The following is a 20,361-nucleotide window of genomic DNA, read 5'->3' on the forward strand; positions in this document are numbered from 1 at the left end:
TAAACTTAAAACAAAGAATCCGTCCTAAAGCTCGCAACGGACAACTCTCATTCAAATTAGTATGACTTGTTCTGAAAACAACAGCGTATAGCATTGCCTGGCCAATATACTAGCATGTAGTGACTGTGCTAAAAGCCTGCACATAAAGAAGAAGAAACACGAGCAAAAGAGGGGTTCAAACTGGAGGCGCATCATCTGCTGCCAGTGTTCTCAGGGTGATGCTAGTGTTGACAGTGTGCCGGATCTGTTCTGGTAATCCTCTTGTCTAGTTCTGACTGTTCTTGGTTCTCTCTCAGATGAGGAAAGAAAAATTTTATGCACAGTTCTGCTTCAGATCAGGTCCCGGAGACATCTGTTGAGGTGAAGTGAGCTCCCAAGCTAATCAACAGTGGGAGATCCAGTTATCCCGTTATAATGCCCTACCTCGAGGTGCAATCGAAATGCTGCTCACCTATCCAACTCACCATCCCCACCGCTACGAAACTCATAATGCATCCTCCTCCTCCTCCTCCTCTTTTTTTTTCTTTTCTCAGCAGCGGCATTCTTGACAGCCCGTGACCTCACATGCTCCTCACACCTCCCACCGTCCAGGGACATTTGTATGCATGCATGTATTCATGAGCAGGTATTAAATTTAAAGATGTTTTTACAGTCAACAGTCACTGATATACAGCTAATGCAGGCTAAGAAGAGAGGGAGAGGCAGAGAGAAGGAGACAGAGGGAGGGAGGGAAGGAGGGAGACATTCTGTGCACTCTGTATGAACTCACCGAAATCACACTCAGAGGCCTCCTACACTCCTGCTCCTCCTTGTCATGGCTTTTATTTTTTTTATTAATTTTTCCACTTAAATGATCTACATCTGAGCACATTCATCCAGCAATTACAACTTGATGACTTAGCATTTTTTGCAGGATAGGATCTTAAATCCTACTGAAATTACATTTGGGATTTGAGGTGCATTCTGTCCTTTGTTTCCTCTCTCCCTGCAGTTGTGAGGTGGATGTTTGTGTCTTCCACGAGGTCAAGATGTTTCTCAGCTCCTCTTCTTCTTCTTCTGAGGGCAGTCCTGGGAGCTCTAATGGCTGGTTCGCACTCTCTGCTTTGCATTATTTCCTAACTACAAATACTAAGGGGCCATGTCAGTCAGAGGGCAGTCCCATTGCACTTAAGGATGTAACCTACATACACTCAAGCAAGGATGGAAAAAAAACACATACAAAGACGCTCACATACGAATATAAAGCATGTGCACACATACATACACGAGGACTTCACTAACGGGACAAGGGGGGGCTCGTAGCTGAAGGGGGGGTCACACAGGGGACACTTTATTTGCTCTCAGACTACACCACCCACAGACCTCTGCCGCCAGTACGGTGTACAGTGCTTATTGCAAAGTAAAGAGGACAGAGTGAAAGAGAGAAATAAGCGAGAAGAGTGCACAGAAAATGGAAAGAGCCAAAGAAAGTGATTTTGCCTCATAGTTCATCTTCATCTGGGTGCCCTGTCCCAACCCCCAGTTCATGAAATAAGTCCTGCTGAAAATCAATGGCAGTCCGAGCCGTGTAAAGGTCAGCCATTCAGCAGCGCTGGCCTTGGTGGACCAGTCAAGCCCAGGCTTGTACTGTGAAGCTCAGCTAAGTAGAATTAATGGGGGGATCGATTATTCTGCACACAACTTAAATTGAACTAAGCAGAGAATCATTTTAAGGCAGGAACTGTACCATGACGTAGAATGAGATGCATTTGCCACATAGCCAGCCCCAGAACTCATTTAGCTAGCACAAAGTAAAGGGTGGGGAATAAAAAAAAGCGATTTTTAAATAAAGGATCTCACTCTCTCTCTCCCCTTCTTTTTGACTTCACCTTCTGTACAGTAACCTCCTGATAAATCCCCTGGAACCACCTGGGACCCAACTCATAGATTTGATACATAGAGGCACTTTTCCTCTTTTTTATCCTCTTTGTTTCCTCCCACCTCACTCTCTTTTCCCCTCCCTCCTCTTTTTTTATTTCATGTCACCTCCGGCACCTCATTCTTCTTGTATTTTTACCTTGTTTAAAACAAAATCAATACGGAACCGGAGGAGACAAATCAACGTATGGTGGCACTGCGGGGGGGGGCAGCAGGCTCCCACCTCTCAGGTCACATGTTTCCTCGCTCACTTGCTCATTCCATGGTATGTCGGGGGGGAGGGGTGGAGTAAGTGAAAAGAAGGAAGGGCAGATGAGTGGAAGTAAAGATGTAAGGTTTGACTTATGGAAGGATGAAATGATAAGAGACCAAAGGGCTGGAGAGGGATGAAAGGGAGCTGGTGAGGGATGAAATGACGCTCCAATGGGAGGGCATATGGAAGGAGAAATGAATGGAGAGAGGGATGAGAGGAAAGAAAGGAGAGGAGTGGGCGGCAGTATGGGCGGTGTTGGTGGGGGTGCATATCATGGAAAATTCTGCTCCAGTGACTGGAGTGCAGAACGGGAGCCCTCATCTATAATGTATATCATGGATTCGTGAGAGATTTTCATACATATAAAATGGAGCAGCACCAGGAAGTGTCTCGCTGCCACAGCACAGCCGAGAATCGCCCGTGGGGGCAATTTCAATATTCTGTTCTGTTTGTACTTTCACACTGTTAATTCACATATACCCCTGTGTTCCTTAGCGTCGTTTCATACTGTGTAAGTCAAAAAGGATTAAAAGACTCCATGACTATATGTAAACACAATTTTATTCAAGACTATTCAAATACCTCCACTCCCGCGTATTTAACCTCTATCTACACTTAAAGAGAACGCACCTCTATTTTAACAACCTCAAACTCAATTTAGAAAAGTTAAACACACAAGTTTATGAAGCACAACAGAAAAAAAGATGACACTGCATTGGACTTGTATATCCATCACTTGCCCCTGTCTCTCCCTCGGGTCTTGCATTTCTTTTTAAACAGTTCAGACAGCAAACATAGGCATCATGTGGGAATCTAGAAAAATGAAATAAATAAACATGACAAGTGGCCACTTAGCCACAGCCTCCCTCATTGAAACCTGATGAGGGCCGTGTCTCGGCTAACTTCAACAAACGCTAAGTGACATGCTTAAGTGGGTTCAGGTTGCGCATCCGGGGTAATTCAGTAAAAATACAAATGAGGCTGGCTGGGAAAACAGATCACTATGCACTCATTGAAAATAGAAGGATGGAGAGAGGCAGGGAGGAAAGAGAGAAAGACTTTCATTTCTGTTCTCTGTCCTTCAGAAGATTCTCCCAGTCTCACATCGACCGCCTGGCGCGCGCACACACACACACACACACACACACACACACACACACACACACACACACACACACACACACACACACACACACATTCTTGTATGGGCACCAAAGTGAGATCCGAGTATATTAACCTAGGAAGTGAGGACCACCCTTTCTGCTATACTTAGAGAGAAATGAATGTTACATTTCGACAGTAGGTGGCTCCCTGATTCCAGTTATCACCTCAGATTCCTCAAAAAACAAAGAATAAAAATCAGTATAGTCACAATCACAGATTACCACATGCAGTGAGAACTTTTTTTTAGGGAGTAGCCTATGGGGTATCGCCCAGCAGGGGGTGTGCAGTTGGGGTCATTTCATATTAGAGCAATAGAACTACTATTATGACTTGGCTATCATAATCATAACTTTGCTAACTATTTAAATTTTACAGTGCAAGACAAATTAATTGAATAATATGTAAGTTTAAAATGTTGTAGGAACAAAGAAGTTGTACAGTTTGAGGAGAAGAGACAAGCAGAAGTACTAACTCTAACATACTAATTTTGTCACCATAAACAGTGCACAAAGACACAATGTACTTGTGCCAATTCCAGTGACCAGCACCGTATTTATTTATTTCAGCCAGTTCAAACTCAGCTGCTGCTTTAATTCATCCCATGCCATTAAACTTTGACAAAATAAATCCAAAGATATCGCCTTGGAAATACTTTCTTCATTAAGCATTTGTTGTATAATATGTGTGAACATTTTGAAATTGCCTGACTGTAAATAAATGTTAATTGCACATTCAAGCACCTTAGTGCCATGAACTACAACAATGCAGAACAATCCAAACAGCATCAACAAGCATGAAAGTGCTAATTATTAAATTGATAACTAGAAGATGTATTGTACTGTACATTGAAGATCTTCAAAGTGCAAGTTGCTTCCGAGCAGACCTGCAGTTCAAAGCGACTATTGTGTTGTACACAAAGTTCTTTATGTCCTTCCAGGATCTTCCATCCAAGGCGCTCTCCTTTTTAAGACATTGTAGACAGGGCTCTTTCCCTGGAACTCGTCGCACTCCTTTCAGCGTCACTCCATGGTCTCTTCACCTTTAAAACAGGTTTCTCTATAAACAGCAAAGACAGAAAAGACAAAGAATGGCTTCAAAATTAGTCACAGAGAACACATAACTGTAGTTTTGAAGTACAGTGCAGTCACACAGTTATTGATGTATAGAAGCAGATAGATGGTCCTCTATTTTAATGTTTGCTGAATTTATATGTAGTCTGAGTGTTTTGAAAAGTGTCAGAAATAAAATGTATTATTATTATTATTATTATTATTATTATTATTATTATTATCAATAATGATAATAATAATGATAATAATAATAATAATAATAATAATAATAATAATAATAATAATAAACAGTATTATTCTTATTATTGTTATTATTATTATATTATTATTATTATTATTATTATATTAATTATTATAATAATAATAATAATAATAATAATAATAATAATAATAAATTAATTAATTGTAGCTTGGCACTTAAAGAGTAGTAGTAGTAGTAACTGATGCTTCATTTCAAATTAAATGAGCACAGAGCATGGACACAAAAAAGCTAACTGCTCAATTCATTACACTCTGGACTGTTTATGTTTTTGAAGAACTTACTCAGCACACCCTCTTCCACAGTCTTATTCTGTTTCCCTCTCTTCTTCTTCTTCTGTGAGCGTTTCTGTCTTGTTCCTGGACTCTGATCTACTGCAACAACTGTAACAGACAAACATTAGCACCTGTTAATAAAATCTCAGGGACAATGTGTGTTCAGTTAACTGTTCACATGCTAAAATTCAGAGGCAGCAGCTCTTCACAGGGATATTACTTTAATAGACAGCTATTAAAAATGACAGAATATATTTTCTGTAATGGAACATTCATCTCATAATTATAATAAGCTGCATGGATAAACGGGAAGAAATTGTGTTTCCTAATTAATAAACTTGAGAGGAAAGTAGTGCTCTTCTTTTTATTAACAGAGAATCACAAGAAAATTGTTTGTGTATTTCATGATGAACACTATTTCACTCACCATCCAATTCTGATGAGAGGTCTGAGCCACCATCTGGAAAACAAGAGCAAAGATAAAGTGAGACCTCATCCTCCGCAGTGTATAAAAAGAAGACAGCTGAAGCATAAAACTGTGTAAAGAGGCCTACAATTTCAGATTCATGATACATCACAAGGCATGAGCTGATGTCACTTCCAGGTGACACCAAGCCCTTACAACCACAGAGTAGTCAGACAAACCTGCTATTCCTACAATGAATGTGCAGCTTTATTGATATATTTGATCTTTGCTGAAAGAGGAATAAAATAATTCAGTAACACATAAATCAACTTTCATGTCTGTGTACATACACAATCTGACTGAAGGGCAAACTCCAGAATTCCTCATATTAAAATTCTAAGGGACATGAATGCAATTTCTGTTGCAAGCCTTTTGCACATATAGTCACAGAAAGCTCTTAAGACAGCTTTGAAGGTTTAAAGAACTTACCTGTAGCTTCCACAGTCTTGGTCTGTTTTCCTCTCTTTTTCTTCCTCTTCTTCTTTTGTGGGGTTCTGTTAACCAGATGTGTTCCTGGACGCTGATCTACAACAGGTGACAGACAATAGCACCTATTAGAGAAGTCTCAGGTGTGGTGGATATTCAGGGTCCATGTGTAATCAGGTGCTGACTGTAAAATCTGATTACCACCACCTGACAGTTGGCTGTTAACATTTACTTTCTTTGGTCAAAACTGCAAGCAGGACAGGATGATGATTTAACATTAAAAGGCATACTAGATATTTACTGTGATGGAACATCACTCACATAACTGTATATGAGTATCAAACTGTGCTGACAAAATGGATGAAATTTGTACTTCATACACTTGAGAAAACTAGTGCGATTCTTTTAACTGAAGTATAGAAACATCAAACAGGGTCCTTTGCCAAAGAAAATTGTTTTTTGTATACATCATAATGAAGCCATTTCACTCACCATCTAAAACTGAACTCCCGTCCTCACTGCAGGGCTCACATCTCATCTGAAGGGATGAGAGTTCTGAACCACCATCTGGAAAACAAGCAAAAAAATGTAACTATCTGTAGCATTTATGACCTCTATTTTAGTATTTATGACCTTTATCTGTCTTCATGGTGTTGACCTCTGTTAATTTTAACATCTTTTGTCAGCCTGCATGAACCCATTTAGTTTGCCTGCACTCACTAATCATCTACATTGTCATGCTCAGCTTAATGAAATGATTACTAGACAATAAAATGGTGGGCAGAGCTGTGATATAGACTACAGACTATAAACTCCATGTCACTCACCATCTGAATGTGAATTCCCATTCTCACTGCAGGGCTCATGTCTTTTTGGGGGATGAGAGGTCAGAAACTCCATCTGAAAAACAACAGAACACAAAGTGACCCCTCGTCCTCTGCAGTGAATGAAAGGTCAATAATGTATGTATGTTCTGTTGCTTAGTGACAGAACTGAGCTGTAGCTTGTCTTGCCAGGATATTAAATCTAGGCCTAAATGGTGTCAGGGCCATTCTCATGCACGTCTGGAGCCCATTGATGAAACTGGAACCATATTTAGTCTGAATTATGTTCGCGGCCTAACTTTCATGCAGTTGGTCTGTGTGTTTCCTGAGGGCTGAATTATGAAGTGAGATTAATGGGCTAGCAGGTATGTTTGAGCATTAAGTCTTCAGTGAAAGTGGCTCTGTTTAAACCTGCTAGATCTCCATGGTAACTGATGCTGTGGAGCTACATCTCCATGGTTACTGATGCCGTGGAGCTAGATCTCCATGGTTACTGATGTGTTGGAACTAACCTGGTCCAGATCAGGTTATGTTCAGTTGTTAGTTTACTAAGTGTTTCCTGACAATTTTTTATGAGCGATACAAATTCTCAGCTGATGAAATAGGTTTTATCTGTAAACTTGCCAATCTGTACATTGCTAAAACCACTGAGTGAAGCTGTTGCAGTATCACACATTGGATGAATCACGTTGCCGTGGGAACTGACATGTATGCGGTTGGTAATGCAGAAAACGCATAAATGTGTTTCATTCTGATTTGTTGTCAAGTCTGTTTACTCTGCTGGTACTGCAGCGGATAGAACACTGGTTAGAACATTGATTATTTATCAGTATTCATTACAGAGAATATTAATCAGTAACTTCAGTTTCACTTTGATTTAGTTCAAATTAAAGTGATTTCCTTCATTATGATACAGTGTCCGATCTACATGCACTTCAGTACAATATCATGTTTAAATATCTGCTGCTGTCGGGTAGAAATATTTGGCTGCATTCATCAATAAAATAAATTCATTACACACATTTATCAGTTTTCTACCAGCATTCCTATCACATTTCAATAGTATCTTTTTACCATCATAAATTAGGTATGTTCCTCATAGTTCTCCATTAAAACAACCTGTTGACTGAAGCATCTGAACAACATTGACTCATTTAGTGCAGAAAACAAGTCAAATGATGCCTTAAACTCTACTATTTGTGTGACAAGTTCATAACCACCTTCATACCTGTTAACTGACAGGTTTTAGTTTTTGTCGAGCTGAATTCTACAAATAAAGCCTGACTGTGATAAACTGCCTTCATAGTTCAGTCCTCTGGCCTGCTAAATACTGTAAACAGTAGAAAAGCTGCACCAGTTAAAATAGAAGCATCTCGTCAAATTTAAAATCCCCTTCTACTATATTGATTATAGCTCTGGGTCAGTTCAATCTTGCTTAAAATTCACATTATTATACAAAAAAAATCTACATTACACTAGTAGTTATAAGTGACTACAACTTAACTGAAGTTAACAACCCTGTTTTACAATAAAAACTCAAATGTGATAAGTTTCTTTTTTGCACAATAGTTTAACATAAACAGCAGTAACAGACTAGAAAAAACAGAAATCTGAGGTTTCAGTCTTACCTTTACATGCTGTTTGCTAAAATCGCCTTCCACTGATGATTCAAAGTCTTAATCCCCACAACTCTGCTCTTCAGCGTTAGTCCTGCTTGTTGCTGTTCAGCCTCGCCCTGCAGTGTGGAGGAGGGGAGCCTGACCCTGAAGGGAAGGGGAGCCTGACCCTGAAGGGAGGGGAGCCTGGTCCTGAAGGTGGATGGAGGGAGCCTCACCCTGAAACCAGCAGTGAAGGTGCAGGGGGGGGGAGCCCCTCCCCTTGATGGGCCATCAGCCACCACTTAAGGAGCAGCAGAAACTGCTCACAATATTCACCCTAAACAGCAGCATTCACCTCAGCATGTATACACTGTTTACTGGCTGCAGAGCTGGAAACTCACCTGAATTAACTGTCAAATCTGAATGTTAACAGTAAAGTCCCTCTCTTGAAGTTTAACAGTAGTAACACCCATTATCACTGTTGGAAATTCCTTTGGTGAAGTAACAGTAACAACACTGCAGAATAAACATACTTAGCAATGAGTTAAAGCTGTGCATCTCAAAAGTTTTACTTTTTTACCAACAAAAAAACTAAATCCAACATGTTAAACTGAAAGGTGGGGGAAGGGCAGGTTCCTGCAGAAAAGTGAAGAAGTGAAGACTGGAGAGGCAGCAGCAGTGAAGGTGCAGGGGGGGACCCCTCCCCCATGATGGGCCATCCGTGAAGGCTGAGCTGCAGAAACACAAAACCTCTCTGACCCACGGTATTCAGCCTAAACTATAGTATTCACCCTAAAACTATAATATTCAGCCTAAAACTACAGTATTCAGCCTAAACTACAGTATTCAGCCCTAAACTATAATATTCAGCCTAAACTACAGTATTCAGCCTAAAACTACTGTATTCAGCCTAAAACTATAATATTCCACCCTAAACTAACAGTATTCACCCTTAAACTACAGTATTCACCTAACCTATAGTATTCAGCCTAAAATACAGCCTAAACTACAGTATTAACCCCTAAACCACAGTATTCAGCCTAAACTATAGTATTCACCGTAAAACTATAATATTCAGCCTAAACTACAGTATTCAGCCTAAACTACAGTATTCAGCCCTAAACAACAATATTCACCCTAAACTATAATATTCAGCCTAAACTACAGTATTCAGCCTAAACAACAAAATTCACCCTAAACTATAATATTCAGCCTAAACTACAGTATTAAGCCTAACCTATAATATTCAGCCCTAAACTACAGTATTCAGCCTAAACTACAGTATTCACCCTAAACTATAATATTCAGCTTAAACTACAGTATTCAGCCTAAACTACAGTATTCAGCCTAAACTACAGTATTCAGCCTAAACAACAATATTCAGCCTAAACAACAATATTCAGCCTAAACTGCAATAATACAGCATTAACCTTGCTGCTGTCATACATACATACATACATACATACATACGTTCTTACATACACATACATAGTCATTTATAAATTCATTCATTCATTCATTCATTCACATGAAGGGTAATATTTTGATGACTCCATTTTTCACTATATTTGATAAAAAGCAAGCCTAAAAAATACTTTACATTCCAAAATGTACCGAAAGCTACTAAATAGCACTGGTGAATGTTTGATTATATTAACTTTATCAATGATACAAACATTGGGCAGAATTTTAGGAAAATGTTCCATAATTTCTGGAAGGCCAATAATTTTGGCTTCAACTGTACAGGTGGAGTTGCCACTCACTCCACTGATCCCTGAGCAACACACACTGAGACCATGTGCTATACATAGAACAGTGTTCCTGCCCTGTAGCTGCTGTACATTCTTTCAACATTCAATTCATATGTGTTTAATGATAAGCAGGCTAGTCTAAGGGAGAAAACTGGATTTTCAATATCGTAGCAACAAGCAGTCCAAGCACTGTTCTTCAGATGCATGTCAGTGTAAATAATCTGTAGGTAGAAAGCCTTATTATCTCTCAGTTCTGTCCAGCTGTGTTTGTGCTAGATTATGTGAGCAAAGCGGAAACAATTAGGAGGTTATGGGTTTAGACACAGATATAAATATGGATTTTACTGCTGATGGTAAAACATGTTTTGTTTGAAATGTTTTATAGCTTCATCTGCACAACCACAAAATATAACATTTCTCTAAAAATGCAGAAAAGCTAAGTGAAGGCACCAGGTTTTTACTCTGGATGCTATCAATGTCATTATCAGTATCTTGACATTGTTATTACTAAAATGCTGTGGTCTTCAGTTCTTTAAATGAATAAGAGTAATCACACTGTACTGTGGAGAAAATATAGGGCACTCTCTCCACAGTAGTTACAACAGAAGGGCCTTCCAGGTTTATAGACTTTCAATCTGCACTCAAATGATCATTAAACTTACTGTACTTCATCCTGAGTATTACCTGTATGTTTGTGATATGTTTTATGCCAATCCATCTAATAGGTGAAGATATTTCACTCTCAATAAAACCTCTGTATACAAGGCATCCTCTGAAGACCTTGCAACATTCAGAGCAATCCAGCAGATAGTTTTTGAAATGTATCTCAAATAGTGTCCATATATCTCAATAGTGACATAGAGAGAGAGAGAGAGAGAGAGAGATAAGAGATGCAGAGAACCCAACCTTTATTTTTAGTTTCCCTGTCAGGCATCAGGACAGCCAAAGTCAAGTTTGTCTTTTTTCCATGAGCAAAGTAAAGTTAATGAATGAAGCTCAACACTTCAAATGGTCACATTAAATGTGCAATTTTGCTCAAGAGTAGGAAAAAAACTGAAGTGACCAGTGAAGAACACAAAGATATTATTCTCATTAAGGAGATATAGCAGTCTGAACAGAGGTCATTGTACTGATGACATCATGCAACAAAATAGACACACTGAATTTACCATGGAAGCTGTTGTAGTTAGCATGGCTAGCATTTATGTTAGCCATGCTAACTACATTATCAAGTTTCATTATCTCTGAACAACCTTCTCAATAAAGAACTCTGAACCAACAGAGATGTCCATTGGGGTCTGATTAAAAAACTTGTTCCATATATACTGTGTAAGAGTTAATATTGTTGCAGTTTAAATCTCAGTAAGTCATGTATGAACACCTAAACATACATGTTTAGGTGCTCATTTGGAACTGATTCTGCAAGGCTTGACATATTAATGTTGACACATTTCTCATCTTCATTTTTATGGAAATCAGCTTCTAATGCATTCATAGCTGTCACATGTAAAGAACATACACCTAAAACTATACATCTTTAATATCTGTTATCTTTACCTCAGCATATGTAAAATCCTCTTTTAACACCTGTTTACTTGCTCAGCAGTTTAGACCACAATTACAGTTGTGCTCATAAGTTTACATACCCACAATTTATAAATATGTACTGTTCTTTAATGAAAACATGAATGATCAGAGCAAATACATTTTCATGATAGTAAATAACTTTTATCTGACCACTAACCCTAACTGAAAGAAATGTTTTTCCATGATCAAACATATTTTCTGAAAAAATGTACAATATTTCACAAATTTGCCAATGTATGCTAACTTATGAGCACAATTGTAATAGTACATGCTCATACTGTAAATAAATAATAGAAGTGCTGTGTAAATATTCTAAAAGGGAAAGCTACTTCAGGGTGCACCAGAGTCAGAAACACCAGCCACTTAGTGACAATGGTAGTGTAATGTGATCACAAATTATTTAAATTCCTTATATGTATTTCATACTGTCACACACTTTTAATTTCATGCTTAAATTCTGTAATTTATTTGAAAAATACCAGTAATAAGTACATTATATTGAGTATAGTGACAATAAACAGATTCTTTCTGAACTGTACACCCTTCTCTTGTGCACCGACTGTGCTGAGAAGTAAAAGAGAATGAAACCTCCTTAATATGCTGTCTGATAGGCCGTAAGGTCACAGACATTTCTCACAGGCAGCCTACACATGAAGAAGAAACACAAGTCGAACACAAGTCATGTGAGGTTTACACTGAAAGAGGTTTTAGGTTATGAGACTCATTATCATGAATGTAAGTCAATTAAATTCAAACTCTTTTTTTAATTATTTGTAAAGTGAGACATAAATATTAAACTACCATGCCATTCCATATAATGTACTTCATTGAACTCAATCCTCTGTCTCCTTCTATTGTTATGGTCGCATGGGTGCAGTAACTGCAATGACCAAAGAGGGAGCCAGAGAGCAAAACATATTTTTCTGGCTCAGGCCATTGCAGTAACTGCAATGACCAAAGAGGGAGCCAGAGAGCAAAATATATTTTTCTGGCTCAGGCCTTTAGAGGCCGCTAGAGAGTGGGGAAAACGATTTTTCTCACTTGGGTACAGTACAGTAGGGGGCAATAGAGAGTAAAAAGTGTGTGTACTCAGAATATATACACACACCAAAGTGTGTGTATTTTTTTAGGGTTTACTATTTTTGTGAGGACCAGTCTGAAACTTTGTCAGAAGCCTAGATATGACCTCTGGAAGCCATTGCAGTGAAAATAAAGTGAGGACCGGCCTAAATGTCCTCACTTTGTAGTTTGGTCCTCACTCCAAGGGTTAAAAATTCACACTGGTCCTCACCATGATAGCCGTACAAACACACACACACACACACACACACACACACACACACACACACACACACACACACACACACACACACACACACTAACACCCATACACACACACAAAAACCTCTGGATGCAAATCAAAGAAACTTCCAGGTTTAAACTTCTCTAAAAATAGTCAAACTATGTTAGTCGTGCCGTCAAATTGTCTACGACTCGGTTTCTGTTCAGGAATTTGACCTTTTTTAGTCCGAAATTCACCTGGAAGCTGATCCATGTTCTTATCCTGCTAGGTCTCAACTACTTCCTGTACAAACTTTCTTAAATCCTGTAAATCCAGTATAATTTTCAACTAAATTGTCCAGTGTAGCAGCAAGATAAGCAGAGCCAAAAAAGGTAGACATCAACCGTAGCTGATGGAAATCATACTATCCTTCTATTCTGCTATTTTGGATTCATAACTTGCAACTAATTTTACTGCAAAAAAATGACACCAATATCTTTTTTTTCATATTCTAATAGCAAGTTTGGAATTCTCATTGATACTTGGCATACTTGCTATACTAAATTTTAGCTATGGACAAAATACATTTTTTTAAGTTAGTTTGCATGGTTATGTACATTTGTACGTCTGAAAAGCATCTGTTTGCCCAATTTTGTTTTTTAAGTACAAATGTTAATTTACAGAGAAGTTTGTTGCCTTGGAAGTGAATTTAAAATGGAAGTCCACGAAAAAAATGATTACTGCTAAATAACATAAACCAGTAACATTTAGCAATCGGTGTGTATGTGTTTCAATGCCGGCTATACAGGTAGACAAAATCATTTGGTCTCAACTTAAGTAAATCTGACACTGAAAGGCTTTATTTCACTTTTTCAAAACAATACTCTGGCTACAACTCTTGCCTGAGCTACAGCTGCACTGCATTAACTGATTGGGGAGACTAGAGGCTTCTCCGTGCACAGTTGCCTTGTAACAAGTACTGATGCACATGTGGCGTTTAGGGAACATCAGTACATTTTTGCTTAAAAAAGCTGGGTTTACTCCTGCCCTCTAACCTGCAACACTCTTTGCATCCACATCAGTCATGCTATGCCACCCACCATTACAACTAAATCTGAGCTTGTTGGAAATACTGAGCTAAAATGGCCAACATTGTGCATTTATTGCAGAAGCATGGGACCAAAACATGACTGGGAACATTAGCATTTTGAATTAAAATGTCAAAATAAATAAATAAATCATCCTGTGCTGTGTTATGTGGAATATTCTGTTTAGGGAACACCGGAAACAGTAGTAGATGTACAAAGTTTCAGATTTGGAAGATCAGTACAGATGTTTTGGTAAACCACAATTAGGTTAGTATCCTTACAGCTACAACAGCATGCCTTATGAATTCAATGTAAAGTTAAAATGGTCTTCAGCTCCTCTTTATTGCAAATGTGAACATTTGTTTGAGCAGTAATTTGGGCCAAATAACTGTGGCATATGTCAAGTAACTCAGAGAACTACAGTCAAAGCAAAGCTACTTCAGTGCAAAATGTAGATATGAATGTTGAAAGAGCAACATGTCCTAAAATTACTCTGCAGCAATCAAAGACTCTGTGGCCACTTTTTTGACTCCATAAACTTGTGTCTTGTTTTCCTGCTTGCTTAGCTGTCAGATCTACTGTACACTTCAGTCTACACAGCTTCTTTAAGTCAGCATTACTAAACCTACAAGGTCCTCTGCAGAACCAACTTTACCCTGAATGTCCCACTGCCTTGACACAAATTCATACACAAGCAATGAGAAACATTTCCTGTGTGTTAATGTCCTACCATTTCAGCGGTATCAGCTGCAGAGAAGTGACTGTCGCAGTCAGCTCCTTCAAAGTGGACGGTCCAGGTACCAGGTGAGCGTGGATGTGGCGTTAACCTACAAAAACCTATCAGAGGAGACACAAACAGCATCATTTTCAGTGCATTAGTCATATTCTGTGCTTTAGAGCAGCTTCACAATACAAACTATGGAGCAGGGTAAGAATCATTAAAACTCTCTCTCCCCTAAAATGCACACAAGGATCCTCATCTACATCTTCAACTATTTTAAAAATGTCGCAGTTTTTTTGTGAACAGGGCTGCAACTAACAATGAAGCTAATTTGTTTAACTTGTCATCCTCTCATACTCATAGTAATTTAAGCCCAAAATCAAGCCCTGAAATTGCTGGTTTTGTCTCACAGAGAACTCTAAAACCAGACATACTGAGATTATGGTTGATGTAAAGCATATAATGACAGGTATTTCTCACAATTAAGAAGCTGAAAACAATTAATGTTTGGTATTTTAGTCTATGATCCATTATAAAAAATAAAGAATAATGAGAACAAGAAAAGCACTCAGAGAGCGCAGTACTCCGCCAAGGCTGTTCAGTCGTCGTATGATTTTGGACAGACAAAATCTTTAAACAATTAGTGGTCTGCAGCGGTCAATTTGTAGTAGGAATGCAATCATGTTATCGTTAGCAGGCAGCGGACGTAGTGTTCACTTTAAGTCATAGTTACAGTTACGCCGTGCCACTATCAGAACAATAAAGAAATCGTTAACAAATCCGTGGATCCAGACTATAAGCCGCATCACGACCAAAATCTAATCACTTGGTCCTTGTGTCATTTCTAACCTTCCTTGAAAATTTTGTCCAAATCCGTTGGTCGGTTTTTAAGTAATGATGCGAACAGACAGACAGACAGACAGTAAGACCAACCAACGTCGATCGTCACATAACTCCGCTGCGTTCCTTGGCAGAGTAATAAATTGATTTGAAATTTAAGAATTCGAAGCTAAGAACGTATTTTATATATATACAAAAAGTTAAAATTCTTGAATAACTAACCTCTCTGCAGCAGAGGCTCCAGGAAGTCCTGAAGTCCGTTGGGGAGGCTACGCACCACGTCACAGGAGTAGCCATCTTCAGGAAGGAGGAAGGGCAGCTGGAGGTCTGGATCCTCTTCCAGCTGAACCTCTCTGCCATCACTCCTCGCCAGCTCATCTGCTGTGTTTTCTGCCACCGCCACCACATGGTCTATCAGCTCCTGCACACACACACCAAGTACAGCAAACATATCAGATGACATAAAGGGCTCACAGGCAGGTTTGTACAATACAGGCCTCGAAAATGTCACAAGCAATGGTTATATGTAAAATTTCTGCAAATTAGTGACAGCAGGCCTAACACTTCGTGCATCGTTCGCTTCTAAACAAAGTTTAAAAACAATGTTCATTGTTTTCCGTGGTGTGCATGTCTATGGATGTCTTACAGGTGGGATATACGGCTCATCTGGGGCACAGTGATAGTTGGTCATGAGGGCATGGAGCTGCAGGGAGTTCAGCTTGAAACAGGTATTATGGATGTTCTGCACATCCTGCATGGAGTATTTGTCCATGGTCAGCAGGGTGGTAGCCTGGAAGAAGCATGAAGAACATTACATTGAGCCACACATTTTATCACTTTTTGCAGATATTTATAATGTACTTTAAATTTCTTCTGCCGCAGCACATTGCATTTCACTATAGATGCCGCTTGTGTATCAAACAATATTTTTTCAACTTTAACCCTATGGTTATTTTCAGGAAGATTTCACTACCTTTAAGCTCTTATCTTGATTATTGCAAGGGCTGTCCATACAGACCTTTTTTTTAATATGAAGTCTTATTATTTAATAATATTTAGATATTTTTTGTATTAGTGTTTATAATGGAAAACAATAACATTATGAATTGTTAGTTATGTTGTTTCATAACTTATTAGAGAGGATTGTCTGGAACCTGGCAATATCAGAACCACAATGGTGTGATGTTTAAAAAAAAAATATGTTGAGTGCCAAACAGAAATGAAAATAACCTCTGTATTCACTGAGGTGTTCACATACAGAAGCCTACTTGCACAGGCACGTTGTCAAGAGACAAATGTTACTACGGTATGTAAAAGTAAGTGAAAAGCATGATTACAAAGCTCAAGTTCATAATTTAAACAAGTGTGATTGATAAGCAGATAGACACAACGCTTACATGTAGATTGCACCTATGACTAAAATTAATATAACTTCAAAATTATTTTTCTCAGCAACAGTTCATTACACAAACAAATAACTGTCATTGTTGGAAAGGTTAAGTCATACAGTTTCAGTGAAAAAAGCAACACTTTGATGCAATGAATACTTCAAGAGCAACTCAACTAAGAAGAAGGGGTGGATCAGTCACGTTCTTAGGGCTAATTCCTATTGTTGGTAATATACACTGCTCAAAAAAATTAAAGGAACACTTTGAAAACACATCATATTTAAATGCGGGGAAAAAAACAAACTGGCTATTTACATTGATATGGACTGGATAATGTGTTAGGAATGAAAAGATGCCACATTGTTTGATGGAAATGAAAATTATCAACCCACAGGAGGGCTAAATTCAAGACACCCCAAAACTCAAAGTGAAGAACTGATGTGGCAGGCTAGTCCATCTTGCTGAAATTCCTTGGCAGCAAGTCAAAATGGTACTCAGTAGTTTGTATGGCCTCCATGTGCTTGTATGCAGTCTGACGATGTCAGGACAAGCTCTGAATCAGACGACGGATGGTGTCCTGAGGTATCTCCTCCCAGCACTGGACCAGGGCATCACTGAGATCCTGGACAGTCTGAGGAGCAACCTGGTGGTGTCGGATGGACCGAAACATAATGTTCCAAAGGTGTTCTATTGGATTCAGGTCAGGCGAGCATGGGGGCCAGTTAATGGTATCAATTCCGTCATCCTCCAGAAACTGCATGAATTCTCTTACCACATGAGGCCGGGCATTGTCGTGCACCAGAAGGAATCCAGGACCACTGCACCAGCGTAGGGTCTGACAATGGGTCCAATGATTTCATCCCAATACTTTATGGCAGTCAGAGTGCCATTGTCCAGCCTGTAGAGGTCTGTATGTTCCTCCATGGACATGCCTCCCCAGACCATCACTGACGCATCACCAAACCGGTCATGCTGAACAATGTTACAGGCAGCATAACTTTCTCCACGGCTTCTCCAGACCCTTTCATGTCTGTCACATGTGCTCAGGGTGAACCTACTCTCATCTGTGAAAAGCACAGAGCACCAGTGATGGACCTGCCAATTCCTGTGTTCTATGGCAAATGCCAACCGAGCTCCACGGTGCTGGTCAGCAAACACCGGGACCACTAGAGGACATCGGGTCCTCAGACCACCCTCATTACATCTCTTTCTGATTGTTTGCTCAGAGACAATCACACCAGTGGTCTGCTGGAGGTCATTTTCTAGAGCTATTGCTGTGCTCATCCTGTTCCTCCTTGCACAAAGGAGCAGATACCTGTCCTGCTGATGGGTTGAGGACCTTCTACAGTCCTGTCTAGCTTTCCTAGTCTAACTGCCTGTCTCCTGAAATCTCCTCCATGCTCTTGAGACTGTGCTGGGAGACAGCAAACCTTCTGGCAATGGCATGCATTGATGTGCCATCCTGGAGGAGTTGGACCGCCTGTACAACCTCTGTAGGGTCCAGGTATCACCTCATGCTGCCAGAAGTGACACTGACCCTAGCCAAATGCAAAACTAGTGAAAAACAGTCAGAAAACATTAGGAGGGGAAAAAATGTCAGTGACCTTCACCTGTAAACTCATTCCTGTTTTGGGGGTTGTCTCATTGTTACCCCTCTAGTTAATTTCATGAACACCAAAGCAGCTGAAACTGACTAAAAACCACCTCTGTTACTTACCTGACCAGAGCAGTATCCCACATGTTTGACTGACTTGATGCAATACTTAGATTAAAAAGTGTTCCTTTAATTTTTTTGAGCAGTGTAGTTACAAATACTGAACTTTACAAAGTAAATACAATTTACGACAAATGTGGCTAGATAGTGGACATGTCTGTGATAAACAGTATATGTATTTTTGTAGCTGTGACAGTCTGTTAGATACTGGTGGCCTGCATGGCTACAACCAATTTACTACTATCTTTAACTTCAGTCACCATCCCTGTAGAATTCTTGCCCTTTACAAGTAAATTAATTAAACCTAATCTTGCATTTTTTAAAAAACTTTTTAAAGAATAAAGCTCATACTGGTGAGACCAGATTGGGATCAAGAAACGGGAAATGCTAGCAAGAGAATCCCCACTGGCTTCAGCATAACAAAAGTTTAAAACAACTGAAAACGTTAGTAGCTGAAGTAAAATGTTAATTCCTCTCAGTGTGGCTGATGCAACAATGGTAAATATACTTTGAAAGCTAAACGACAATCTGTTCATGTCACTGCACATGCTTGTTTCCTATCCTAGATCCTCTTACCTGTACAATTCGACTAAGGTGGCAGTCCGCAGCGAGCTCCAGACCCTGTTTTTCAGCCCAGGCCTCGATGTGGCTGAGCTGTTGTCGGAGGATGGCCCCCCAGTAGTGACAACACAGCCCCGACTCTGTATCTGTCACCAGCTTATTGAAAAGCCACATGTTGATGAAATGGAAGAGTTGCGAGAAGAGCTGGATGGTCAGAGCGGCGTTGACCCGACACCGCCGCAGTAATGACATGGCTCCTGTCAGTGTGTGCAGGACATCCTCTGGAAACAGAAACTAGAGTGAGAGCAGCTCTTTCTCCCTCTGTGAGGGTCTTGAAGCCTGGGGTTTTGCTGTTTGCATGACAGGAATCAGAAGTTCCGTTTGTCTGTGTAAATCCATTAATATTCAGTATTTGTTGAACTTCTGGGTTTTTATACCATGTTTGAGTAACTTCTTGGTTTCACAAAGTTTTTGCCAGATATTACAATTGTGATAGTCTTTAATGTGCGTGGCAGGTAGTGAATGTGTGTTTTGCTCATTACCGATCTTCGGTCTCTGTGGATTATGCTCTTCTGGGTCATCCAGGAAGGCAGGCATGTAGTTGTTCAGATCAGCTTGTAGACAGTGGACCAGGTACCTGCACCCACACATTACAGATTGATAAGGAAATCAAAAATCACTCAGATCTCTTCCATTCCTCTGATATCACAACTTAAAATGTTTTTAATGGAAATCGCATTGGCACTTCTATACATCAAAAGTGGAGGAAGAGGACATATTGGTTGAAACATTGGTTGCAGCAGCAGTACATTGTGGGACTCTGTTCCTAATCTTTTGCCTGTGTCATATCTGAACTACCATCAGGGGATCTGTCTCAGTATTAGGGTTGTTAATGATTAATCATTAATCAATTAATGCATGTCTGGAGACTAGCTGTATTACCTGTTTGTGTCACCAGGTGGAGCCTCCTGCTGTTTAATGAGCTGAAAGACTGCAGCTTGTCTGCTAGGTTTACTATTGTAGTGACCTAAGGACATGGGCACTTGGACTACGGCGCAAAAAATAATCATGGATATGTTAATGTTCAAATACAAATTGTAAACTGAGAAGTTTTGTGGTTGTTACTTTAGTTGTGTTGTGATTAACTTTTGATTGTTGTCGATGGATAGAGCAGTTT

The 20,361-nt window shown here is 39.5% G+C and overlaps 2 protein-coding genes across 15 annotated transcripts in view; both read right to left on the bottom strand.

The window, feature by feature from the left end:
- Positions 1-20,361, bottom strand: part of celf5a (cugbp, Elav-like family member 5a) — a 235,816-nt gene that overhangs the window by 95,814 nt on the left and 119,641 nt on the right. The gene's annotated exons all lie outside the window — the stretch shown is intronic.
- On the bottom strand, positions 14,664-19,882 carry LOC129350358 (afadin-like). Its single transcript, XM_055016614.1, has 5 exons — positions 19,727-19,882; positions 19,200-19,465; positions 16,168-16,311; positions 15,744-15,942; positions 14,664-14,797 (listed from the first exon to the last, which is right to left on the bottom strand). Exons 1-5 carry the CDS (start codon positions 19,833-19,835, stop codon positions 14,679-14,681), a joined length of 837 nt encoding a protein of 278 aa, XP_054872589.1. The 5' UTR covers positions 19,836-19,882; the 3' UTR covers positions 14,664-14,678.

Source organism: Amphiprion ocellaris, chromosome 2 (assembly GCF_022539595.1).
Source record: "Amphiprion ocellaris isolate individual 3 ecotype Okinawa chromosome 2, ASM2253959v1, whole genome shotgun sequence".
NCBI lineage: Eukaryota > Metazoa > Chordata > Actinopteri > Pomacentridae > Amphiprion > Amphiprion ocellaris.

What these genes read in the sequence shown, in the direction of transcription:
- LOC129350358 (XM_055016614.1), bottom strand. Translation starts at nt 19,835, where the DNA reads ATGTGTGGGTGCAGGTACCTGGTCCACTGTCTACAAGCTGATCTGAAC. An exon ending in ACCTTAGTCGAATTGTACAG is followed by an intron (nt 16,312 to 19,199) that starts GTAAGAGGATCT and finishes TGCTTCTTCCAG; the next exon opens with GCTACCACCCTGCTGACCAT. An exon ending in GGAGCCTCTGCTGCAGAGAG is followed by an intron (nt 14,798 to 15,743) that starts GTTAGTTATTCA and finishes CTCCTCTGATAG; the next exon opens with GTTTTTGTAGGTTAACGCCA.